The 26,472-nt window shown below is 32.3% G+C and overlaps 4 protein-coding genes across 10 annotated transcripts; 2 read left to right on the forward strand and 2 right to left on the reverse strand.

Moving 5' to 3' along the window:
* The first annotated feature begins 495 nt into the window (after positions 1-495).
* LOC148237166 (syntaxin-1A-like) lies at positions 496-7,235 on the forward strand. Of its 2 annotated transcripts, XM_088181930.1 has the most exons (9): positions 497-565; positions 723-857; positions 928-1,011; positions 3,694-3,787; positions 3,848-4,096; positions 6,416-6,489; positions 6,560-6,697; positions 6,760-6,870; positions 6,932-7,235. In XM_088181930.1, exons 2-9 carry the CDS (start codon positions 828-830, stop codon positions 7,001-7,003), a joined length of 852 nt encoding a protein of 283 aa, XP_088038056.1. In that variant the 5' UTR covers positions 497-565; positions 723-827; the 3' UTR covers positions 7,004-7,235. The 2 variants fall into 2 exon arrangements, with proteins under 2 accessions (XP_088038057.1, XP_088038056.1); XM_088181931.1 differs by having other exon boundaries at positions 496-857; positions 6,764-6,870.
* On the reverse strand, positions 6,705-13,066 carry LOC148237167 (lymphokine-activated killer T-cell-originated protein kinase). Its single transcript, XM_088181928.1, has 4 exons — positions 12,929-13,066; positions 7,773-8,074; positions 7,267-7,702; positions 6,705-7,196 (listed from the first exon to the last, which is right to left on the reverse strand). Exons 1-4 carry the CDS (start codon positions 13,011-13,013, stop codon positions 7,030-7,032), a joined length of 990 nt encoding a protein of 329 aa, XP_088038054.1. The 5' UTR covers positions 13,014-13,066; the 3' UTR covers positions 6,705-7,029.
* A 1,980-nt stretch (positions 13,067-15,046) lies between these two features.
* Positions 15,047-17,666, forward strand: mRpS22 (mitochondrial ribosomal protein S22). Of its 2 annotated transcripts, none has more exons than XM_088182154.1 (7): positions 15,047-15,222; positions 15,303-15,421; positions 15,484-15,707; positions 15,779-15,903; positions 15,964-16,230; positions 17,132-17,312; positions 17,381-17,666. In XM_088182154.1, exons 2-7 carry the CDS (start codon positions 15,310-15,312, stop codon positions 17,597-17,599), a joined length of 1,128 nt encoding a protein of 375 aa, XP_088038280.1. In that variant the 5' UTR covers positions 15,047-15,222; positions 15,303-15,309; the 3' UTR covers positions 17,600-17,666. The 2 variants fall into 2 exon arrangements, with proteins under 2 accessions (XP_088038280.1, XP_088038279.1); XM_088182153.1 differs by having other exon boundaries at positions 15,047-15,100.
* Positions 17,667-17,879: 213 nt separating this feature from the next.
* Orai (calcium release-activated calcium channel protein orai) lies at positions 17,880-26,012 on the reverse strand. Of its 5 annotated transcripts, none has more exons than XM_088182158.1 (4): positions 25,815-26,012; positions 25,601-25,661; positions 21,727-21,888; positions 17,880-19,385 (listed from the first exon to the last, which is right to left on the reverse strand). In XM_088182158.1, exons 3-4 carry the CDS (start codon positions 21,847-21,849, stop codon positions 18,861-18,863), a joined length of 648 nt encoding a protein of 215 aa, XP_088038284.1. In that variant the 5' UTR covers positions 21,850-21,888; positions 25,601-25,661; positions 25,815-26,012; the 3' UTR covers positions 17,880-18,860. The 5 variants fall into 5 exon arrangements, with proteins under 5 accessions (XP_088038284.1, XP_088038283.1, XP_088038286.1 ...); XM_088182157.1 differs by having other exon boundaries at positions 25,734-25,986; XM_088182160.1 differs by having other exon boundaries at positions 25,781-25,983.
* Between the last annotated feature and the right edge of the window lie 460 nt (positions 26,013-26,472).

A 26,472-nucleotide genomic window follows, 5' to 3' on the forward strand; every position in this document is an offset into this window, starting at 1 on the left:
TAGATTTTCCTAATCTCAAGGATGAATATCGTAATGAATAATTTAAATAAAATCAATCTAAAGGTAAAAAAATGTGTCACTAATTTATACTCTAGCATCTCACTACTTCCTTTTAAGTGTTGATTGTGTTTACCCCGTTGTAACGTATTGGACTAATGTATGTCATGTTACAACGCAAGTTTTACAATAAATATAGAATACTGCGTCATGAATTGAACTGAAATTGCCACCATTGAACATAAAAATGACACAATATATTCATTGAATCTGCCAGTTTGAAGCTGTTTTAATAATTACTTGTATACATATGTTGATTGTAACACTGTTGTAACGAAGTGTATCATGTTACAATAGATTTGCAATAATAATAATAATAATTATTAAAAAATATAATCTCTTTCATGCACTATACTTGAAATTTATTTTTATTACAATATTGTATCACATAGATGTCACTATTGTGTTCCTTTTCTTCCAAATTACTCAAACATAACTCAGTTCATTGTTCACTCTCTCAGAGTATAGTCATACCCATTTGTGTCTTCGCAGTGACACACAGTTAAATGTATCTTTTGTTTATTAAACGTATCAAATATCAAATGACACATATCAATCATGTTTTTAATTACAACTGCAAAACTAATTAAAATACATAAATGAGATATCATATTTATATTTTCACAAAGACTGCTAGCTAATGGCAATACCCTTATTCAAACAAGATAAGAAACCTCAATCGTCAACAATGCAGCATTATCAAATCGACCGTATAGATAAGCCGGGGCAATAGTTAGTGAAGACAAGGCCAGTAATTAGCTACTTTCGCGATGAAAGATCGTCTGCACGAGCTGCATGCTGTAAATATTCATCGTAAACGATTGTGTTTATATGTTAATCTAATATCTTAACTGGTCTTTTGTATCACAGATCGTAGGCGTCAAGTATACTAATCATACGGAGTGTGTTGAAATCGATGTTCCGAATAGTGAATTAACTGAAGTGCTAAAAGAGGTGAATCTTTTTATTTTTTGATGTGTTTATCTTCAGTTTACAAGTGATAATCAATTTGTGTTAGTGATTTGGTCCATAACAAGAAATATATTAACTAAATTAAGTAACATAGTGATGTTTTCAATTAAAAGTAGCTACTATTATTATAAAATTGTTATTTAAATATTCAAAATTTAAGTCCCTATCTGTGGTGTAATTTTATTAAATTGTTTTTCAGTAGAATTGTACTAAAAATAGGCAAAAAACTAAAACAATGTGACTAAAAATATTTTAGTACAAGTCGGTTTTATGACAGCCACTTCCGTGTGTGCACACGTATACTGAGCACAAATGCAATGAAACAACTAGGTGCACGTGTAAAAGTCATTTTAAGACTCGACCAACGGGTCGTTTAATCATTGCTTGATGTGTATAAAAATATTTACAAACTAAATATTTTGAAACTCAATATAAATTAATGAATATAATTTGTGTCCATAAAAAGTGATGCGTTGCTTGGTGGATTCTGAATAGAAAAAATGGATACAATGGATTAAATTTCAACTTCAATAGTAGCAAATTTTCTACATTTTTGTGTGGTATTGAACAGTGGGTACTACTTCCGGTCAGTAATATAATATTATAAAAATATTTACAAACAATAAAACCTCACTTACCATAAGCATCTTTGCCAAATTTAACTTTGTTTAAGATATTTTATTGTATTTAAGCCAAACATATTGACCATTATACCGTTAATATATTCGTTTAGCTTAGTCAAATTTGAGCGTAGCGCCGTGATAATAAGAAAATATTAAACAAAATCAATGCATTTTGTTAAATTATTCTTAAAGCCAGCTTTTTTTTTATTTATATTGATTTTAAAAATATTTAGTTTGTAAATATTAATTTAAACGAGAAATAAAACAAATTTTACGATTTTAAGTTTGATCTTATGCGACCCACAGATTGAAAACCACTGATAAAATAATTTCAAAATATGTACTGACACAAATAGAAATATTTGTAATTTTTATTTTGTGGCTGTCATAAAACCGACTTGTACAATTTTTTTTTATAACAATCTTATAAATAGTAAAATGTGTATTTTTCTTCTTCTGATATCATTTCCGATTCTAGGCGTTGGCCTTGAATCTTGTTGATTAGTTCTAAGTATCCTTCTCGGTCCTTTGGTGCAGGAAACCCTTTTTCGGCTGTCATCTCCATACATAGGCGTATGTTTCGCAACCGAGATCTCTTTCTTCCAATCTATTTTTTTCATTATTAAGGTGTAATATTTTGGAAGGGTACTCCATCTTGTTCCGTTTGTTGATTGAAAGAAGTACTCGAACGTGTCCTATCGTGAAGAGAATTCGATCATTTGACACTCTTTTGCCCCATGGAATGTATAGCATACGCCTATAACGCCATATATCAAACGCTTCCAGTCTATTAATTGTATTAATTTTTAAAGTCCAGGTCTAGCAATTTCGATGCGAGCTTTAATCTCTTTGTGGGGTTCAATTCGTCGTTTATCTAACAATGAAATATGTAAAAATATGTATAAAGCTATAAATTAAGTGAAAAAAATCAAATAGTGATAGTCCATCTAACAAAATTATCTTAAAATGTACGAAGCATGATGCCCAACATTTGTTTTCATCTTATCTTATACTGATTTTTACTTGATAAATTTTTCTGATTTCTTATAACGCCTAATGTTTTCTAAGATGATAACAATAAATAAAAATACGAGTTACACAACAGAAAAATAAGGTTTCAAGCGTGTAGGGCGAAACAGTCGCCGGCAGGCCAAGATTCGGTGCAAGCGACAGCGAGCACACATATCTGGTAGTATATAAATTCTTACATAAAATCAAAGTCATTCTTTGTGGTTTGTTGACCGAGTTTTTATCTTATGTGATTATTTATAATGTTTGTTATATTATATATAAACATTCTCTTTGAATTAGATCATCGAAATTTTAATTAATATCTGTACCGATACACTCAAATAAACTATTTCAATATGTAATTCAAACTCAATTTTTAGGTTAGGTTAACTTTTGCTTACGATAGATGTCAGGCTAATAATTTATCAAACTTTGCAATACTACATTATCAAATAGATTTGTAATTTAATGTACGAAACAGGATGCCCAACATTGATCATGTTTCTTATCTGATGAATAAATAAAAATAATATAATTAAATTTATAATCAAGCCGAGTGAAATATTCGCCGGTAAGACTAGATAATAAATATTACCTCATACATAAATGTTTACGTTATTATAATAGATAAACATTAAAATGTTTACATGATGAATGCATATAAATAATGCAATTATCTATATTCTTGATAAAATCATAACTAATTAGGTAATAATACGATTAGCATAATCTAATTATTATTCAAGCTTAATATATATACTTATTAAATAATAATTATCGTCTCAATCCGTAAAGTGGTATTTTGATTGTTTTTTAATGGCACGAGCCAACGTTATGACATTGGATCATTTTCATATATCCTACTTACTAATATTAAGCATGAACTCTACTTCATTTGAAGCATCCTGTACTCAAAAGCGTACGTTGGCCTACGACTACGTACCAATTTGAATAATTATCAGAGTAGTGCCAATTTAAAGACAACACTTCCAAGAGACGGTGGTTCACATTCTTAAATTAAATCTTTCAGATCGGCAAAATAAGACAATGGATCGACGAAATAAACGAAAAGACCAAAGAAATGAGGGCCCTATATTCAAACGCTACATTCGCGACGTCAAATCGTAATATTAATCTATTATTCATTCCTAATTGATAGAGTATTTAAGAGATTTTATATTTAGATTTACAGTCGGAAATGGATTCTCTTGTCACGACTTGCACGGTCCTAGGAATGAAGTCTTGCGGCGCTTTGAGGGAGTTCAACGGCAAACTGACGCAGCTAAACGAAAAAGATGTCACTTTCCGCATAGCCAAGATACAGTACATAACCACAAAACAATTGTACTGCAATTCGCTTGCGGAGCACAATAATTTTTTGACCAAATATAAGCAGAGTAGAATGGCACTATTGAGACAACAGATCAAATTAAGTATGTATTCAATTAAGACGAATAAGTTCTATTGACTTTATCATCCCATTTACATGTTCTTTAACTATAAACACTTGCTGTCTATTATCGATTGTATGAGACATATAACCAAACAGCATAGAAATTAATCATATTTCCCGTCAACTAATCGTATCACGAGACAAGGATATGTGCTATCGCCCATACTTTTTATTCACTGTGTTCTTTATACTATGTTCTGTCTTGAACAAGTCATCGGTTCATTTATGGATGTTTTTAAAACAGAATAAGCTTTTTCTTCCAATCCAGCAACTTCTATTTATCTATTAACATTTTTCAATGTATTATTTATTTCTCAATTGATACAAACATCAGCATCCCAATACAATATCACATTTCAAAATTCGGTTTTTACCAATATTTTTTTATTTAATCAATTAGTGCAATTAATCATTAATTACTTTCATGACCGTTCAACTTTTATAAAATATGCTGTGTGAATTACTGATCAACGAGGGTGTCAAAAAAAAGCTTAATCTATTATTACATACTTTGTGATCAAAGATGTCATTTCAGCTTTTTCAAATCACCAGAATTAAGATTTGTACATACAATAGCTAATAATGGTTAGAATGAATTTTATATGCATTAAGATCAGATCTGTATCGGCGATTTTTTGTGTAGATTTGCATATAAATTAGATAACTAGAAATAAATTAACTGCGATCGAATTATTGAATTGACCGAAATAAAATCTTTGCGCCTTGAAACAACAATTACAAAAACGTAACATGAATTTCACAAACATCAGGGACACACACCTGTTTTTGGAATAAGCGTTAAACGATAGTAAAATGTGGGCATTTTTAACGTTTCGCTTCGTTCAATGAACGAATTCTACGAATTTCGGTCATAGTAGGCGGCCGATAAACATTTTATTCACAAATGTATTAAAAGCATTTTTTTGTTAAGAAGAAGCATCTCATAGTCTCAACCATTCTCCGCTGTTTATATTTTTTGCTCTGTTAAAAGCAAATTAAAGAACAGCTACAATACACTTCCTTGTCTCACACCTTAATGCTTGCACTACACTCTTTGGAAATTGTCCGAACCGAAGTTACAACTGAAGTCGGTCGAGATCTACGACTTCGACTAAGCGCCTACACTGTCGCGAATTTCATATGCCCGCACGCTTCGCGGCGTGAATGATGTCTAGACGGCGGCTTCTGTCACGTATAGCGCACGATCGAAAAAAGTGCCAAATAATCGCAATTTTTAAATTGCTTGTATTAAAATTACGCTACTGATACTTATAAAAGTTTGTGTGGGCACTCACCAATACAACATCAATGAAAACTTTTCGGTCGTAAATATTCAATTTACGCAAAATCTTTGTCGGCTTTTGCAAAATGCCATAAGGCATAAAAATGATACTTCAGAATACGAACACATCTGTGACTATCCTAGAATTTGTCGCCATCGATTCTAAATAAGAATTTGTGACATTTATATAAACCGATCTAGGAAAATACATAAGGATATTCGAAACGATTTTTTTTAACAAAATCAAGTACCAATTATTTAATTTTATATGAAAAAAAATATAATTACGATATCTGTTAGAAGAATATACTATCAAAAATATAATTAATCCCTTTTGGTGCCCTAAAATATTCAAAGATGTCAGTAAGAGTCTGTTGAAGTCCCCGATAAGCATGCAGTATTATAACTTAACCACGTGACCACAATGCAGCGCTTGACATGCGTATTAACCATAGGACGCCTATGCGCATACTGAAATTGAACCAAGTTACTCATTCTATCTTAGTTTGCGAAGCACCATATCATTATCTCTCTCACTCTCGTCACTTAGCACGCGAGAGAGCGAAAGGGGAGGTATCTCACCGCTCGCGCTCAAAAGAGCAGCTCCGACTTCGGTCCTTTTGCCGACAATGTTTGGAAGCGCTCGAAGCTGGCCAAGTCAACTGAATTACCCCCACTTTACCTCCCGTTCTCGGTAACCTCGGACAACTTCCAAGAGATTTTAGAGCGGGTAGAACCGAACTCGACCGAAGTAACCCACTATATTCTCCGTCCTTGGTCAACCTTGGCCAACTTCCAGAGAGTGTAGTGCAGGCATAGTATAATTTAATTCCATTTACTTTCACGACTGCCTCATTTTCAATGTCCAATACAATATACGCTATATCCAAATCTTAGTTTTTTACCAATATTTAAAAATCCTTCCTTATATAAAAAGATATACATGTATAAGGAGTGTGGGGGATAAAAAAAAATGCAACTAATATTTAATTTAAATATCATATTCTAAATTTTCAGCCAATCAGATGATCACAGAAGAGGAATGCGAGAGTCTTTTGGAGTCGAATAAAGTGTCAATATTTGTAAATAATGTAAGATTGTTCAGGATATTTAGTAAGGAGCAGCATGAACTATCCCTACTGTAAACATATTTGATTACAGTATGAAGCGGACACCAGGGAATCAAAATTGGCACTACAAGATGTCGAAACAAGACACAGAGAACTGATCAAAATTGAAAATGCTCTCAAGGGAGTTCAGGAAATGTTCACGCAGTTGGCTTTTCTAGTACAACAGCAAGTAATTATTTTTAAAATCTATATATTTTTTTAAATACATCTTACATATTATAAAATTTTCAGCAAGAACAAATTGATACTGTCGAATATTTCGCCACACGAGCCACCGGATACGTGGAAAACGGAAACGAACAGCTACAGATTGGTTTTAAAAGTCATGTAAAATCAAATAAGGTTCGTCAACATTAAGATATTATTTTTTAAACCTAATCTAAAATAATTATTATTTTTACAGAAAAAAATATCCATCTTCATATGCCTAATAGTAGGAATCATAATCTTGTTATTAATACTATTCGTTTTCTGAAGTATCATATATGATGAATATATTAATTAAAATCTGTGTATTGGAGTATGTTTTCCATATGTGGGTACTGCGAAGTATATGATGTGTTCGGCCGTAGGTCTTTTGCTGGGTCTCTGTTCCGTTGTGCAGTAAAACAGGCCAAGAATGTCTTTATACTTTGAAGCATCAATATCCGGAACAGCAGGTCGCGTGCCTAAGCATATAACATATAAATAAATATCAAAAACATAAATAAGCGTTTTATATATCAGAGTAATTCATACCATAATAAGCTTCAGAATTGTTCAGCGTATCGTTTATCGTACTATCTACGTCTATTATAACATCATCGTCATCCTCGTCCTCGTCATCAGACATGATATCGGAAGCTTGAAGCGGATCAAACGAATGAGGAATGTCCAAAGCCATCATCTCCCAAATGGTCAGACCGAAACTGAAGATGTCCGTCTTACTGGTGATTAACCCGTTTTCGTTAAAGATTTCCGGAGCCGCCCAGGATGCTGTTCCAACATACTCGTCTTTCGATCTGCTCGAATGCAATTCGCCTTTTTCGTCCAAGGGAAGACTGACACCAAAATCGCAGAGTTTACATATTGCAAAATCGCCATTGACCAGGATGTTGTACGATTTTATATCGCCGTGTAATAGTAATACTTTAGAATGTATGTAATCTAGCCCTTTTGCAATATCCAACGTCATCTAAAAATCATAATATTGTTAATCAAACGCATTGTACACAACCTTGCATCGAATCGTACGAGATACTCACTTTTAAGATCTGTCTGGGAGTGTAAGGATCGCCCATCATTTCTCTGCGATTTTCAATCATCGTTCCCAACGAAGTCTCGCACTTTTCCATGGCCAAGCAAGATCTGCCGTCGCTCATCTTGGCCATAGTTCTGAAACCGATCACGTTCGGATGTTTCATCTTCCTCAAAAGGCCAGCCTCCACCAGCAATCGTTTTCCGTACAGAGTCGTCTGTTCGTGCTTCTTTATTACGCTCTTGATAGCCCAAGGTGATTGCATCTTGCCGACTTTGGGCGATCTGATCATTTCAAAGACGGACACTCCTGGATAAAAATAGAAAACATTAAAATATATTTTAAATCACAAATTCAAAGCTCAACCTTATATTACAACATAGTGCCATCTTTATTGGATAATAATAAATAGAATAGTCTATCAGAACGTAAGATTATTGAGTCAATAGACGATGATGGAGTGTGTAGGTTTATATTGTAAATTCAAACAGCGGTACTAAGGAGGGGATCTAAACTTTACATCATGTTTACTGCATAATGACCGTTAATTATGACATTTCTGCCTGCTTTTGAAATATATCGACTAATACTTGAAATGAAAGATATTATTGACTAATAATTGTGAAATGCGGTATTATTACTTTCTATTGTCTTATAGTATTGTTATGGGATACATTTAATAAAGCGATTAGACCATTTCAAGAATCGAGATACTCGTCTCGAGACTTTAAGAATATTTTTAGAAAATAGCAGTTTGTAAGTAAAAAAAACAAAAATTTCTAATTGAATGGCAAATCAAAGTTTTACATTTTTATATGAAAATAGTAATAAAAAATCACTGCTACATCAAACACTTTCTAATAACTTTATTTCAAGAAAAACGGTATCAGGTTGTTCCATAAGTCACGCGTTAAATGAATTAAAAATTAATACTTTTACTAAATTATATATTCTCCATCTTTTTCTACAACTATTCTTCACATGTTCATATTTTTTATATCTGATTAGAAAACTAATAAATTTTTGAAAACAATAAATTCTTTATTATTGTTTTTTTATATACGTTTTAGTAAAATATTATTTTTCACCTAAAAACTGTTGTCGTTTAGAGCAATGTCTGAAGAATACGGTGGATGAAAAAATGGTTTTCATGAAAATCCATTGTTTTTTCCTATTGTCTTCATGGATACATGAAGGCGAGCACTGTCTTGGTGTAAAATTACCCTTTTTTAATTTATAAAAAAGGTCTTTTCTATGGTCTGATTCGCTTTTAAGCGAATTAGCTGAGCACACTACATGTCTGTCGTAATTGTCTGTCTATAATTCAATAACTCATAATGAATTATTCTCTTCATATCCCACCAAATGTATAACATTATCTTATTGGGGTGTAATCCTGTTCTCAGGGTTGGAATTCGGATTTGATTGGCATACAACTACTGCCTTTTACGTAGGGACGTTTAGGTGAAGGCATTTGCCTTCCTTGAATTTGGCTAGAAAAATAGGTGTCATTTAATTAAATATTATGAAATTAAAAAAAATATTAAAAAAATTACAGAAATTCTTGAGTTATCCCTCAAAAAAAATCTAAAAAAATAATCTCGGATCTATTCGGAAAATATTTTTTAAAATATGTTATTTCAGTGAAATCATATTGGAATATATTTTCATTATTTATTTACATACATGTATAAATGTGTATTTTTCAGTAGTTATATTTTCACTAGTGAAGTCCATATACATTTTCACCGGTAGATACATGTTTCTACTAGTGAAAATATAATTTAACTGATAGGCTTTAGTGAAATTATATGCTGGTCTAAAATGTATATGAAATTCAATTTGACAGTTGCGAAACAACCACAAATTTAACCTTATGAAAGTTCTAAAAATAATTAGTTTTAAAACTTTCATTTGGTCAAGTCCAAAATAAAAACTGCCAGCTCAACTCTCAGGAGAAAATAAGCGGAAGAAGCACGGACGTCACACATTGCTCTATAGTTTGTTTGCACTTGGATATTACAGTGTTTTAAAAATATGATAACTATCCTTACCGATATTACTATAGACTTCTGATATGAGAGTTGGTTAAAGTGAATTCAAACCGAATTTTAAAATTTGAATTCAAACCGAAAATAAGCAGAAGAAGTACAGACATATGTCACATCTTGCATACTGCTCCATAGTTTGTTTGCATTTGGATATTACTAGAGTCTCCAATTCGAGTAATCGAGTACTCGATACTCGAGTATTTTTGTCTATTTTTCAAGTACTTGATATCAGAGTATTTTGAAAATTACTCGATTAATACTCGAAATTAAAAAAATTAGAAATATTTCAGAAACAAAAATAACTTTAACTCGGTCCGGTAAAGGTTAACGTCTTGCTTTTATTTGACGTTTATGCCCGAAGTCCCGAGTTAGAGCGGTTACTATCAGGTATAATTTTTTCATAGTTCCATAGTTGCATAGTTCCGGTTGTCGGCTATGTTAGTGGGTACGACGGAGAAATTTCTTTTGTGTTTTCTGTTCGAGTCCCGACTTATCTAATTTATGGCAATGAACAATATGAAATATCAACAAAAAAAAATTTAGGTTTTATGACTATGCAGTTGTAGCGTAAAGTGTTGTAAATTGTTTATACTGATCCCTCAGCTTAAAATATAAATCAAAACAATTGTGTGTTTTAAAGGCATTTAAAGTAAAGTCAGTTCTTTGCGAACCGTTTAGCTCTATAGTCTATTTATTTTCAAGAGTCAGTGCGCAAGAACATTGTTTAACGCGTAATCATAACATGCTTTTAAATTTCTGCCCTGTGATTGGTCGTTCGCCGTAAGATCAATCGTTTCATTGTGAACGACCAAGCACAAGGCAGAAATTTAAGAGCACATTTTGATTACGCGTTAAACAATGTTCTTGCGCACTGACTCTTGAAAATAAATAGACTATAGAGTGAAAGGGATTCACCCAAATACATCTTCGAAGGATATAGATTTAAATTAGAAGAAGTAGTATATTGTATATTGTTAAGAAAAAAAATCTATTCAAGAAGAATTACAAAATGCTATTTTGTCAATAGTCAAAGGAAATAAGAGAAAAGCAGAGAAGGGAATGAAAGAAGAGAACATAAAAAGAGAGTTCAAAAAATTTTATATCTATAAAAAGCGAACAGATATAAATTAGAAGCCTTATCCAACGCGTTAATGACAATAAGACCAACATCAACAGCAACGGAAAGGGTTTTTTCCATAACGGGAATAATAAAACCAAAGGTTAGCAGTAATATTAAATTCGAGACACTTTTTGCATTATTGTTTTTAAAAAGTATGTTCGTGAAGTTAAAATAATTGTAAAAATGAACATACTAAGTATTTTATTTATTTATTTATATGTGCACGAATTTGAATAATAGCTATATTGGTACATTTGGTAAATACTCGAAAGTACTCGAGTACTCGAGTATTTTAAAATTTTAATATTCGATACTCGAGTAGTTGATGGTTCGAGTAATTGGAGACTCTAGATATTACGTATATGTTTCAAGAATATTACTAGGGACTTCTAATCAAACCAAAATTTTATCAATATATTATATTAACCTAACGGTTAAAAATATGATAGCTATTCTTACCGATAATACTAGACTTTTGATATGAGATATTGGTTAAAATGTATGTAAATAGAATTTTGGTCAATAGGAGGGCGCTACAACAATTATCCCCCTCAGAAGTCAAAAATTCACGTCAAAAGCAATAAAATTGTGTCGACGACTCGATTTTATTGCTTTTGATGTGGATTTTTGACTTCTGAGAAGAAATAATTGTTTTTTGCGCTCTCCTATTGATCAATTCGGTTTAGATATGCTTCATTTGATTCTAACTTATTGTAAGTTGTAATAAAAATCTTAATATGAACTAACTAATGCTACTGCAATGGTACGATTTTATTGCTTTTCTGTACTTTTAGTGGACTAAACAGGGACCCCTTTGAGTTTGCCAAATAATGCATGTCATTTAATGAAATACTATTAATTAAAAATGTACTATTGCCCTCCCCCCCCCCCCCTTGGAAAAAGGTAAAATGAAATCCCTGCTTATGTCATGTGTTAAAGTAAAGGATTCACTTCTTATCTCCAGTAACAATTAGACTGAAAAATAAATCTTTTTGATCTGGAATTTTTTCTCAGACAATTTATGAGATACTCATATTGTTTTTTTAATTTTGAAATGTCTGTGAACTGATGTAGGCGACACGTTGAGCTTTTGTGCTAACTTCTGTATCGTTAATCTGGAACCTGCTTTGATGGCAGCCCTAATATCCTCACTAACAACCCATAACGAATTTTTAGAACCATATTTGACACTTTCCTAATTGAATGGTATCCCTGCCTATTGCATTACGGATGTTTTTAAATGGTTTTGTCGCATTATGACCTAGTTGAAACTCATAACTTAAGGTCGGTTTCACACGTGCTGGATGGATTTGGCCGGTGGCGTGTAGTGGGGGTGGTGTTGTATGGGCAGCGTCGGGCCGGCGCCGGATGGATTCGTCCGGCACGTCTGAAATGGTAGGTATTAACCCATACAACACCATCCCCACTACACGGCGCCGGCCTGGTGCCGGGTGAATCCATCCGGCACCAGAAGGAGGAAACCGGCCTAACTGAGATTATTCATTGGTAATTTAGTGTTGAAAATATCGAATTAAAAAATAGCCCGTTACTAAATAGCATCATTGATACGACTGACTATTGTCAACAAACACCGGAAGAACAGTAAAATAACAGATAATTTTTAAAAAGTTATACATTTTTGATAATGTAAGAAAAATATTAGTTGCTGATTTTAATTGCATGATAAGATTATAAATTATATATTTATAGGATGACGAATTGGTTAATAGCTAAATAGAAGCGACATTGAAGCATTTGAAAAGTTAAAATAACTCTTGACTGAATAAATATTTAAAAAAGGTAAATATTATATAAACTGATCATCTGAATTACCTTTAATTTCATATAAAATTGGTCAACTAGAAAACATTTTTGCAAAAGAGCCGTTAAAACACTTATTAAAAATTAATAAAAGATAATACAAAAGGATATTTGTTAATTTATTATGAATATTTGAGGCAATAAAAATGTAAATCATAGATTTACGAATACCTGCTCCGTAGCCGAGCTGCTTGAGAAACGGCGAAGGAGGTACGACGACTTGACGGCGACGATGAGGAGTGCTCGGTTCGCCCATCTCTACTCTGAACGTCGCGTCGGTTAACTTTCGAACCGTTGGCCTTAACGCAACTAAAATTGTCTATGTCGCAAAATCTCACCTACCAAATAAATAACATTTTCTTACAATAAAATATTGAATATTATAACTATAACTTTTCAATATTTCCAATAGTGTATATAAAACAAATCCCAACTAAGTAACAGAAACTTTCTTACATCTGTTATACTTTTAACTGATCTTTCTCTCTCTTCTGCATATAAAATTTCCTTTATATTACATCACATCCTCGATCACTGTGTGTACTCAAAAATGCCCGAGATGACCTTTTTTAGCTCTCACAGCATCCTTAAATGAACAAAACTTTCCAAAATGAGCTTCATTGGCAATTTCTTATCCTTTGTCGCATCGTAATACGATGCTAAAAAAATGCTCTAAACAGTATAACAAGCAACAGTGCATTGTTCTTAATTCATGGAGTTAGCGCCACTAAAATAATACGAGTTTAATTTGATATAAAAAATATTGATTATAGATCTACATATTTTTTGTAACGTAAACAAGTATCATCAATAAAATATTACTGCAGCGGCTCAATCTGTGTCTAATTGCCACCCGTCACCATCACCGTCCCTAAAATAATATTTCTTATAAAATTTAAAAAACAATGGCGGGTAATAAATATCTAATGTTAATAATATTTACGTGTAATATGAATAGGCTTAGCTGTCACTGTCTTCACACAGTGACAGCTAAAAATGTGTCATTTCGAACAAAATGCCGAATGTGACCTTTTTTTAGTTTCCATCACACATTTTTGTGAAAATGTGAGAGGTGGGTGACAGTTTTTGTTAGCTGCGCCTATTTATAGCTTCATAATTGTGGCAAACCTAAATGACTAGTAACACTCAATACTCCCCCTCTTAGTAATTTCTTGACGACTTTATGGAAAGGAAGTGCCGTCAAATGGCACCTCGATTATATTTTTTATCATTATATATTAAGTGACTTTGTTTAATTTTGCATCATTAGTACTTCGCGAAAGTGTCATTAATAAATTATATTTTTCATTAATAATAAATATGCAGTGAGTCCTCGACTTATGTGATTAATTCGTTTCGAATGTTTTCATGTAAGTTGAAAAATCGTGTAAATATTGTTGGTACAAAATGAGTTAGTTTCAATGGATAGAAGAATAGAATGGACCTTCACACAGATATTTGATAAAACATTATTATTTATTCAGATATGTACATAATCATTTCTGCGTACATAGTTACATTTAAATACAAACTACTTATTAAAGTATAGGTCCAGTGGTGCCTTGTAGCCCTTGTATTTTCTTCGTAAATGATAGTATAGTATGCAATAGCATCATTCACCGCTTTTGAAACTTTCGCAAATCGTTTTGGATCAGGGTCTTGAGTTTCGAAGCTAGCTGAACTATTTTCGATAATTAAAATTGGTTTGCTTGTTCATTTTTTTTCTGTTCTGAAAAATAATTTTCCTTTCTTAGGTTATCGAATTCCATTAAAACTTTATTGCTCATTTCTGTTGAATTACTGTTAATTAAATTGACGAAATCCTCTTCATCCAGATTTAGGTTCATTTCTTTGGTTATTTCGACCGGTTCGCTAATAACATTGTCAACTTATTCAGTTTGCATACTATCCTCGGTCAATTTAGGGATAAACTTTTTTCATACGCTACTCATCGTAGATTTTAAAATTTCATTCCAAGCATCTCTAATATTTTTAACGGTTTTATAAATGTTATACCCTTTCCAGAATTGGATTATTGATTTGCCGTTCTCTCAATCAGTAGCTCTAACTGATACCTAAATGTCATTCGTAGGTAATACTTTTTAAATGTAAGAATTTCACCTTAATCCATTGGTTGTATAATGGAGGTTATATTTGCAGGAAGGAACAATATTTTTACGTTTTTGACTTTTAATCAATAAATAGATGGCAAAAGATAATTTTGAAATGGTTTCTAGTTTACTTAATAGAATATAATATTATTTTGAGTAAAAATCGATGGCCACTTTTAGTACTTTTAAGATCACTTACATATTGTGGCAACTTCTACGCGAAATCTTTGAGGTTAATATTTGTCGCTGTTGTCAATTTATAATGAAATACACTGTTTAAGAATAAGATTAAGATTAACCACATTTATGAATAAAAATCATTGAAATTTATAAATTTAATTTCAATCTAATATAGTAGGGTTATTTTTGTCAAAGTAGAAAAATGTCATTTTTGTAAAATTCATTGATTATTACCGTTGTTTTATTATTTGAAGCGCAAGCATGTCAGCTCCTCGACTGGTCCAGCGGTATACAGCGACACTTTTGTTACAACGTCAATCGCAGCATATATACCGTCATCAAAGATGCTTCGGCCAATTGCCGTTGTGCTACGGTATTCAACTATTTTGAAAATTGGTGTTAAAAGTGAGAATGCATTGGATCGTTCGGTTTCAGATGGAGAGGATCCGGCCCCGATCTTCTTCGCGAAGCCCGTACAAGACATGATGAAGTTTTTAGCGAGGCCGGACCCCGCCGTCGTGTTCAAAAAGAGGAAGGAAGGAGCCAAATCTTTGTCCAAGCCTACATATAAATTTTTGACCGACGAGGAGCTGCAGGGGGAGATCGAAAAAGCTAGGAGGAAAGCTAATCATTTGTTAAAATCGCCGCCGGTCGTCAAGGTATATTATTAAGTATAGTATCATATATTATTTTTCGCAGAGAAAAACGTATCAAAAATTTTCATAATTAGGTATATCAAGAAGTTGAACAAGTAATTTCTATGGATCCGGCGTTGCAAGGTTACGATACGTCTAAGTATGTTTTCACAGACATCTCTTACGGATTGAACGAAAATAGTCGCGTCGTAGTCATCAGGTATTAATATTGATTATAATACTCGTATCAGGATGCTATATAATATTTATATTTGATCAGAGAGCCTAACGGAAAATTGAAGCACGCCGAGTATGACATCAAAAAAAGATTAGTACAGGCATATTTTCCCCTGAGTTTCCGTAGCGTAAAAGAACCGGCCATGTTTAAGGACGACGCTTTGCTGAGCAAACTGTTAGATAGCAAAGAGTATTTATTCATATTGGACCGATCGTGTATTCAATACAACCCCGAAGAGTATACTTTCCAGAAAGTCAACGCCAAAGTCTTCCAACACGTCGACATGAACATGGAATATAACATGTTAAGGTGATTTCAACACTTTTTTTATAATAGAGAAAGTTCACTTAATTTAGTTAAAATGGGTTCTAAACTTATAAAAGACATTTAGCTACATTTATGTAAAAATAATTATTTATTTAAATTTATGTATTAGTTTAACCACTTCATTCGCACATTTTTGTGCCAAAAACGGTAAAAAGGAAAATATTTTTTTTAATGTATTTCTTCAAGTTAAAGTATCATAAAACAAATATGGAAAAAATTAGAATTTTTCATAATTTTTTTGCAAAAAAAATTGTGCTTTGAAGTTAACACATTAAATACCGAGTGCACAAATTTGTGTGTTTCGTCATTTCAACTTCATATAACAAAATCACACGTTAAACTGTACTTACCGTAACATATTTATTTAGCGCTTTAGCTAATATTATATTAACTAAAATAGTTGAGGCCCAAACCTCTGATAAAAAAAACTTTCGTATCAAGGCACCGTTTAAAGATTTTTTCTTTGAATATATCCCACATATATATTCGTAAAAATATACATAACCAATTACAATAAAAATGTATTTGAATAATTTTTAACACTTTACGGTCAATATACGCGAAGATATTCGCACAGCACCCAACCGTGCAACTTTGACATTTTGTTTGATAATTTCACAATGTAATCGACACACAGATTTCCTTCAACTACCAACAAATACAATGAAAAAAAACATCATGAGATTTGATTTTTTAGATTTTTTTTAAGGATAACCTGAGAATATCTGGCTTAGAATCAGGGACGTCATTTCAGCTTGGGGCAAAAGTTAGATAATCAGTGGTCGTTTTTTTTAATATTTCGATTTCATTAAATGCCCCACCAAATGACAATGACGTTCCTGTCCATCGTGCTAGATACTATAGAACCTTTTACTGCTTTTAGATCAACTCGTCATTTCGGTTCCATGGCTTTCTATTACACTTGGCACAACGTAATCGACGGTTTAATGTTGGAGCTGCTAGAAAACAACGCCGTAAGAGAAGCCACCGTTCTAATAACATTACAAAGATTCATCCACCCAAAGATGGTCGAGAGTGACGAATCGAAAGTTCTCACAGAAGCGGTGAGTAATTTATACTATCACTAATTATTTATTTATAATAAACGTATGATTTTTGTATGAATTTTTAGTTATTGAAAACCAGAAAGTTTTTGGATAACAGTAAAAGCGACGAATCCGGAACAGATTACGAACTCGACGAGCAATGCTTCGACTGCGTCAACAATTATATACAGAAAAATTCAACGAGGAAGGGCAAACAGGAATTGGCCTTGCAAACGGCCCATGAAATGTTTAAACGGCAAACGGAAATAGAAAAAGGGATTAAAATGGCACACGGAATCGTTTAAATGTAGCGTAAAGAATGAATTTATGTAGCTTGTGATATAAGAATTTGTAATAAATAAGTTAAGATTGTATACGAGTTTATTTCGAAAGGATTAATTAAAAAATAGTTTCTTATAAATAAAAATGATAAATATATATTTACATTGAATATTTGTAAAGATAAATTAATGACATTTTTTTTAATATATATATTAAGTTAAGTTTCTGATTTAAGGAAGATATTATGATTATCTCTAAATAAGTACGTTATATACAGTATTAATTATTAACCATAATTACATAACTTGTTACAAAAATATATTTTTATTCAATAATTTATATATTCTGACAATTAAAATGTATAATGGCACATTGTAACAATTTAAAAACTTATGATCTTTTACAATATTCAACACTTATAATACGTCACCGATTATCGCTTGGCACTTCGATAAGAAATATTGCAATGTTATTACTCGAGAAGACTTAAGTGACATTTTATAATTAAGACTACTTAAAGTTTAACAATTATGGGATTCAATAACACAGGGACGGAAAACAAATTGGAATTTACATATTAATATTTAACAAAAAAAAACAAAGATCAAAATATAGCTTTTAAAAATTCATCAAACATTAACTTACACCGAGTTTTAAGGCGATTAGTGCGAGTATTCACTTAAATATACGCAGAGCAGTCTATAATTATCTGGCCTTATTTAGAAAAATATGCTTTTTTTTAACCAGTTGTTACATTTGCGATAACCTAATCAAGATCTAGATCACATTAAACAACAAATATCTTCAAGAAGAAAATACTAATGTATAAAATGTATAATTTTTAGTTGAGGATCTGAACTGCCATTAGGAAACAAACTTACTATTTTAAAGCCGATATGTCATACGGAATTCAAATCTAAAGTAAGGCAAAAATTCCAATAATTTCATAATCCAAAGTTTCCAATCGAAAACAATGAGATGCATCTTAGGTGCCATATATTCTGTGGCAATGAGATGCTTCATCGAGATCTTTGCGAGGACGATAAAAGAAGAAATGAAAAATGTTAGCAATATAAAAGCCCAAATATTATAGACCACTGCCTCGCATTTAAAAAAAAATATGATCTAGTCATTCGCTCTTACTCAAATACATTATAAGCACCGTCAAGTTAACATCGTTATGCTAACTGAATAGCATATTTAATAAATTCTTCTAAAGTTATCTTGATGTATAATATTATAAAAACCTAAGTCCAATAAATAATGATTAAATAAATAATTCAATTAAACAATGAGAGTTTGTTCTAGAGAGTTTATCGCGTTCATTCTACCCTCCTGGTTTCCCAGCTCGATCTGCTCCTTCAACAGCTCCAGCTCTCGTATGCCAGATACCGTCACTTCGTATTTGTGCGAAACCAGCGATCGGTAAAAGTGGACAGCGAAAGCCAGAAACACGATCAGAACAGGTATCAGCACGACGCAGGCTGACCACGCCGCCATAGGACTGAGGTCGTAGAACTTGACCCAGCACAGTATCGCGATTTCCAGCAGGAATAGTAGAAGACCGAGGAGAGTGGAGAACGCCCACGCCGTCTCAATGTACCAGTGCAGTCTTTCGTGAGGAGATTCGTGAACTAAAGAGATGCTGTGAAGATTGCCGATGGCGTCTATGTTCGGCAGGATGCAGGTGCTGATCATGAGGGCGAGCATGTGCACGGCGACCAGAAGAGTGGTGCATATCGCGAACGCCACTAGCATACCCTCGGGCACTTTTGAATCTGTGTTGAGTTGCACTTCCACCATTGCGACCTGAAACAATGAAAGCAATAGTGATTATACTTACACAGGCGGCCCTCGACTTTCGCACGTAATTGGTTCCTGAAAATGTATGCGAATGTTGAATGTACGAAAGTCGAGGGAAGTAAAAAAAATTTAAATTGTGTGTATTTTAAAATATTTATTTATCAAGTAAATATAAGATATTTAAGAGGCGTTTAAGAGACACGTTTAAGTGGGGTTTGCGGGTGTTTCCTTTGAAAAGTTATCAAGAGTCAACTGTTTTCCACTATTCTTTTTCTTTTCTTCATATAGTATTTTATAACATGCTGTTTTTATTGATCGCCACACGCACTTGAGATATGCGTTCTCCATTAGGATCACAATCTTCCATAATATTTAAAAATTTGTCAAGGTGCGTGAAGGCTTCATTCATATTTTTCATTGTTAAAGAGTTTTCCAAAATAAACCTGTCTCATCTACATTAAATATTTGGCTAGAGGAATATTCTACATCTTCGATAATTTTGGATAATTAGGAAATAAATTATTTTGTAGCATCTTTATCCGCATCAGCCGATTCTCCAGTAAATTTTTTATTATGAAAAGAATACCTCATTTTAAAATTGTAAAACCAACCGTTACTTGCTTGAAAAACCGTGTTAAAATATTTTTTTAATCTATCCTTCCAATCTTTGTGCAAAATAAGAGCTTTTGCTTGAATAATTGAAATACTCAGAGGGACATCTTTTTGATGTTGGTCATCGATTTACGATGACAAAGATTTTCCATTTCATCTATGTTTTTTTTGCTGTGTTTTTTTGGAAACATATCATTAAAGATTGTGGAAATATATCTTTATTTTCCACAATTTTCAACGTATTATTTAATTATATTTTTATTTTGCAAAATTGAACATATCGTAGACCTGTTTGTATCATACGAACGTCTGATTGAAGCAAAAGATTCACCGCTATCAAAACGTTTTTTAAAAAAAAAAAAAAATTTAAAAAAATTGTTTTTTTTTAAAATGTGCGAAATAGCGAATTGTGCGAAAGTCGAACGTTCGAAAGTCGAGGGCCGTCTGTATAGTGCTTGGACATAGAATCTGTAAGTATATGTATGTAGTCAATTTTAGTTTCAACGAGTGACTTATTTATAAGATCATTAGGAAGCAACGGGATTTTGGAAATAAACATAATTGCATCGAAATACGTGTCAGAATTATTGTTATCTAAATCATATGCTATTAATCATAGCATTACTTTTGTTATGTTATGTTTTATGAGTTTCAGCTCGGCCATAATGCGACAATAGTAATTAAAAACTGTAATGCAATTGGGGAAGGATGCCACTCAATTTAGAAAGTGTCAAATGTGGTTCTAAAAATTTTGCTTTGGGAATTTTAACATTGAATATATATACGTATGGCAGGTTATTAGTAAGGATTTAGGGCTGCCATCAAAGCAGGTCAGAGATTAACGACACAGAAGCTAGCACAAAAACTCAACATGTCGCATACATCAGTTCAGACATTTAAAAAATTATGATTCCTCAGCAATGTAAATATATTCCTTTTGTCCGATGGAATCTTGAATGAACGCACTATTTGTGGTCGTTTTAATTGGCAAACTGTCTTTAATAGCTACCCAAGCGACAATTTCATTGAGCGTTTTTTCTGACTTAATTAAAATTTTTCGCATTGTTCGGGCATTTTATTTCTGAGATATTCGTTGATTCTTTGGTTTTCTCACCGATGTTAATTTTATGGATCCTTTTTAAGTGTTTCAATAATAAACTAGCATTCAATCCTTTACTCGAAATTTCCTTTGGACAGTGGAAGCATTAAGCTAACTCCTTTTCTAGATTTTTGAAACGCTTTCAAACTTCTGATTGACATTTATTCATTATGGCCTAATTAATGCATGAAGAAATTACTTGAATAGCAAAAATGATACTGAACGTATTGTAAATGATAGTTGTAAATAAATAATAACCTTTAAAATTGTAGTCCGAAATTTGTGTTCACAATCATACGTCGAAGATTTGGCTGAAGGCAGAAGACAAACTGATACTTTCAATAAACAAAATCAATTTTTCTAGATGATCTTTTTTTCAAATTGTTCTAGGAAGAACATGTGCAATGTACTTTTTATTACACGCCGTAAAGTATCGTATGATTCGAAATATTTTGCAATTGCTCTTTGAATTTCTTTCGTTTTAAGTGATACTCTTATTGTACAAACAACGGCAAAGATTCCTTAGAAGCAGAGCGGAAATATTGCACAAAATCATAGATCAAATCGATAGGATGGTATAAAACAGGCTTAACGGATCATCGAAGATAAATAAATTAGTCATAAGTTCATATTTACCATTGCAAACCCCGACAGGAGGGCTGAAGTCTTGCTGGACGCCTTCAACTTCGCCCGGCTGAGCTGCAGCTTCCTCCATGACAAGTAACCGGGCGTGTGCAGCCCGTCGCCGTTTTGAGACATGCCTGCGTTCTGATCGTTGCCAGATGTCAAACCTCTATTCTGATGTTCACAAAAACACAACAAATCATAATTAAAATTGACACTAATTATCGTACTAGAGCTATTTTTGTTCGACACTAGCAGAAATCTCATTCATGCTACCGAGATGCCAGAGTTTTACTAATTGAAACGAACATTCACATAAAAGAGCGCATGTTGCGCAAGATGATCATAATTCAATAAGACGACGAACGCCGGCAGTAATTCCCGCAACGTTCAAGAACAATAAAAAACGTGCATTGTCTTAACGGAATAATCGTTTTCGCAACGTGTTTTATACAACTGCAATTATCTGCCGTTGTTTATACATATGTTAAATTTACAAATAACGGTTGAATAGTGTCAATAAGCTATTATTCAAACTTGAAGATCTTAATATTATAAAAGGACTAAAATATAACTTCATAAATACTTTCTTTAACTAGTTTAATCAGTTAAAAAATCATCAGAGAAGACATTGTTTTATAAATTAATTGAAAGCTTTCTATATTTATTACCCATGAAAAATATAATTTATTCATAATAACTACTGTTGTCTAGTAGTTAAATAGGAGCACTTTTATCTCGAATGTAACCCTTTGATTTCCGAGTGTTGATATTGATGTATTACATAATAAAAAAAATATTTTTACTCCAGAAACAAATACTCTGCAGTCTATTAAAAATGAATCAAATTCTTTCTACAATAACGAAGTCGCGATTCTTGCCCATGTAGCACGGACTGATACGTCGGATTTTGGCAACCAAAGGGTTAAGAAAGTGTCCAGTGTCTCTACACCATATTTAAAAAAAGAATATTTCTGTATATTCTCGATTTTAGTTTGGGTGCTATTTAGCAGGAAATCATTTTAAGAGACTTAGCATTTGAATAAATATTTTGTTCCATAAAACTATTGTTAATGCATTACAATAATAATAAATAAACATTAAATAAATGCATAGATTCAGCAACATTTTATTTGTAGTGTGCATTAAAATATATAAACTGTGCATTAGTGTTTCGAAATAATGTTCAATTTAAGTTTATTACAATAAAATAGAGTACAATTTAAATGAGCCATATATAAAATAAAATGCGTATTTATTGTAAGCATTTTATAAAATATGTGAATTAAAAAAATATAGTGGGTTTTTTCCATCACCATCTGGATTTGCGCCTGCAGTGTGCAATATGTTTTGTGCTTCAGTTGAGTTAATTGCTTGTACAGGAAAATTACATAACAGAATTGGTCATAAGTTGATTTTTCAACGACTTAAAATATTTTTTTTTTATAAGAGTTCAAGTAATCATTTTGTTTACGCATAGATGATTAATGTTAGACATGTGTTTTTAGCATTTTGCGATAAATGCAAAAATTCTAAATAGATAAAAAAAATATATATGATGCCAATTTATATAATCCTTTCAAATAGATTCGTCGTAGTTATTCATGGGGTGTTCACTGTTCTGACCAACGCTCGCTCGCACCCAACCCGTCTGTACGATTAACGGTTTTTTAGGTTTTAATGGTCACCCGGGCTTTCGTTTTGTACCAATTTTCATATTCTTCGCTTCCAGAGACTGATGAAATAATTTAAATGTTATTACAACGTCTATTCAATTTTTACACATAATACTTAAAAAATGGGCAAGTACATTGGCCATCTTTCCATATTTCATAATCCTTAGGTAGGGTTAAATTATAATAACAACCTTTCTTTATTATATATTCATCAAAGCTATTTTCTGTTTCTCCCACTAGGTTGATTTTATTTATTTCGTTGTATTCTCCGACGAAAATAAGGTATATTCTTTCTAAAGCACTAGATATTTTTATTTAGCTGATCCCACTGGCAAGCGCATGTACATGTTTTCAAGTCGAAGAAAATTTCGTTCGAAAATCCTTGAGTATTATTTTCGTACTTTTTAGAAAAGGATTCTTCAATTTCCATCAGTACATAACAAAATCGTAAAGTAGTAATCTATCCCAAATGTATATTCATTTTTTATTACATGATTTGTGGATTCAAGACTATTGTTGGTACTTGGGATTCCTAGAGAAGCACCCTCATACAAATTCTTGTTTTTATTGTACCATTTTTCTAGAAAGTACTTCAGGAATATGAGTTCCTGCTTCCACTTCTTCAAAAAAAGCTTATAATTTCGTTATGTAATTTTCTTGTAAATATTATTATAAGCAATAAACTCAACCGAAACACAAAACGCTCACTATATTTTTTTAATTTATATATATTTTATAAAATGTCAACAATAAATGCACATTTTATTTTATATTGCTCATTTAAATTGTACTCTATTTTATTATAATCAACTCATGTTAAACATTATTTCAAAACATACAAAGCTATGTATTCCATAAATTTTATAAGTGGTCACCCATCCAAGTACGACCACGCCCAATGCTGCTTAGCTTTGGTTGTTCGCTATATTAACAAAACGCTAATACGCAATTTATATATTTTAATGCACACTACAAATAAAATGGTGCTCAAACTATGCATTTATTTAATGCTCATTTCTTATTTTTGTAATGCATAAACAATTAGTTGTATGGAACAAAGTATTTTATAAATTGCTAATTTGAATTGTCCTCTTTGCTTTGTTTATCAAACCAAAGGGACAAGCGTTAGCCCAATATATGACAATGGGGTAAACACAATCAACAGTTACTAAGTAGTGAGACACCGGACTGAATGTCTACTTAATTAATTATAAACTATTATTACAGCTTACAATCGATAGATGTCACTATGCACGGTCTAGCTTGGTTTTATTTTAATTAGTCATTCATGAGATTAGGCAAAAATCGGAAAGTATACTAATCGAGTCAAATACAGATATAAAATTGATAAATGTGGAATTTGTCAGACATTTAGTTAACACAATATCTGTCGTTAAGAAAGGAAAAGAAGCTCCTTTGCTTTGTGCAATACTATTTCTTAAACTAATAAATTCTGGCAGACGCGTAAATTGAATTTGCACAAAATTACATTTATAAAAACGTATTTATAAATGTTACCGACTATGTAAAAATAAACTGACTATGCAATAGTCTAATTTTATAATATATAAAATTATTATCTGGGGTAAAATTTATTATAAAAAATATTTATTTATAAGCAATTTATAAATTACATTTTTATGTAGATTCGTTAAAGAGTTAATTATGGGAATCCCACTGTTCCGACACGTTCACTTGCAATTTTATATAATATATATAACAATTATTAGTTAAAAGCAAACGAGCGGCAGCAAATGAACACCCAATGAATAATCCTTTGCAGCGAATCCATTTAAAAATGTCATTTATAATTTTATTGTATATAAATAAATGAAATGAATGAATATTTTTTATAAGTAATAAATAGTTTCAGTTTAATAGAAATTGAAATAGAATAGTTTAATTTTCAGTACTCCGAAAGCATTATACTCCATGCAATACATATATGATTTGAAATGCATTGCCAATCAATTCATGCAATAATGCTCGTTTGTCGTTTGTGATAATACATTGCCAATTATATAATTAGTAGATCATCCGTTTCGTCGCAGAGTTTATTGATTCCCGTTCCATTACTATATCTAGGACAAATAAAATAAATAAAAGCATAGAGTTATAACATAACGGAGAGAGTAGACTAGTTTAAAATGCGTGCTCTTTCTTTATGTTATATTTCTATGAAGAAATAAAAACAAAAATAAAAAATGTACCAGACGTGTATTCGGCGACGCGAACTGTGCTCAACACCTTAAAACCGGTGACAGGATACACCTACGGCGAGAAACATAATAGAAAATAAAAACAGATAGCAAGCCGAAAGCACAAGTGAGACGTATGACGTGCGAGTTGAGCGGTGACGTTTGCAGGTTATGTTTTGATCGGAGACTGACGTATCGTGCGAACTGATGATTTTGGGGCGGAAACCTGGCAGAGGGGTCTCCTGCAAGGATCGGACTGCAGACGCGCAGCCTCTGTCGTGAGGCCGGCGCTGCTGGCTGACCAAATCGACATCACTTCGACATCCTACGACGACGAACGACGAATGACGAACGATGAACAACGCTCGCCACCCGATCTCGCGGCCCTAACGCGCGTTAATTCGTCCATCCGCATTTTGGCCATAAATACATATTTTTATAGCGGCTAATCTGTATGCTTATGACAATGAAACAAATGTCCAATCGTTTCAATGAGAGCACTCTGAAAGTCTTCCACTTTGTAAAACGGTAAGTTACAAATACGAAAAATATTTTTTTTTATATATATTATAAAAAATGGCCAAGATTTGACAGTACTCTGGTAACATTGACGCGAGGGCGGTACATTTTTTATGTGGACTTTGACGGATAGACAACGGCGCTTCTAATTCTAAGCCAGAAATTCTCGGGTTATCTCTCAAAGAGAATCTAAAAAACAGTCTCGAATGTATCCCGAAAATATTTAAAAACAAATTACCACTGACTACCTAACTTTCGCCTTCCCCCTGAAAAATGCTAAAACGATGTTCCTCTATATGTTAAGTAAAATAACATAATTTTGGGTCACATTCGTCTTACAATTTCATTAAACGCGGTTATATTCT

The sequence above is a fragment of the Plectrocnemia conspersa genome, unplaced genomic scaffold (genome assembly GCF_051122295.1).
Source record: "Plectrocnemia conspersa isolate PC_06_02 unplaced genomic scaffold, ASM5112229v1 ptg000003l, whole genome shotgun sequence".
Taxonomy (NCBI): Eukaryota; Metazoa; Arthropoda; class Insecta; order Trichoptera; family Polycentropodidae; genus Plectrocnemia; species Plectrocnemia conspersa.

Bases quoted from the DNA above. Each gene is read 5' to 3' on its own strand.
- LOC148237166 (XM_088181930.1), top strand. From the start codon at position 828: ATGAAAGATCGTCTGCACGAGCTGCATGCT. The intron at 1,012-3,693 runs GTGAATCTTTTT...TAAATCTTTCAG, and splicing joins TAACTGAAGTGCTAAAAGAG to ATCGGCAAAATAAGACAATG. The intron at 4,097-6,415 runs GTATGTATTCAA...CTAAATTTTCAG, and splicing joins GAGACAACAGATCAAATTAA to CCAATCAGATGATCACAGAA.
- LOC148237167 (XM_088181928.1), bottom strand. From the start codon at position 13,013: ATGGGCGAACCGAGCACTCCTCATCGTCGCCGTCAAGTCGTCGTACCT. The intron at 8,075-12,928 runs GTATTCGTAAAT...ATTTTTATCCAG, and splicing joins GCAGCTCGGCTACGGAGCAG to GAGTGTCCGTCTTTGAAATG. The intron at 7,197-7,266 runs GTATGAATTACT...TTATATGCTTAG, and splicing joins CAATTCTGAAGCTTATTATG to GCACGCGACCTGCTGTTCCG.
- mRpS22 (XM_088182154.1), top strand. From the start codon at position 15,310: ATGTCAGCTCCTCGACTGGTCCAGCGGTATACAGCGACACTTTTGTTA. The intron at 15,422-15,483 runs GTATTCAACTAT...GTTCGGTTTCAG, and splicing joins CCAATTGCCGTTGTGCTACG to ATGGAGAGGATCCGGCCCCG. The intron at 15,904-15,963 runs GTATTAATATTG...ATATTTGATCAG, and splicing joins AGTCGCGTCGTAGTCATCAG to AGAGCCTAACGGAAAATTGA.
- Orai (XM_088182155.1), bottom strand. From the start codon at position 25,901: ATGTCGATTTGGTCAGCCAGCAGCGCCGGCCTCACGACAGAGGCTGCG. The intron at 21,889-25,814 runs GTTTCCGCCCCA...TGTGAACATCAG, and splicing joins GCAGGAGACCCCTCTGCCAG to AATAGAGGTTTGACATCTGG. The intron at 19,386-21,726 runs GTAAATATGAAC...TCATTGTTTCAG, and splicing joins TCCTGTCGGGGTTTGCAATG to GTCGCAATGGTGGAAGTGCA.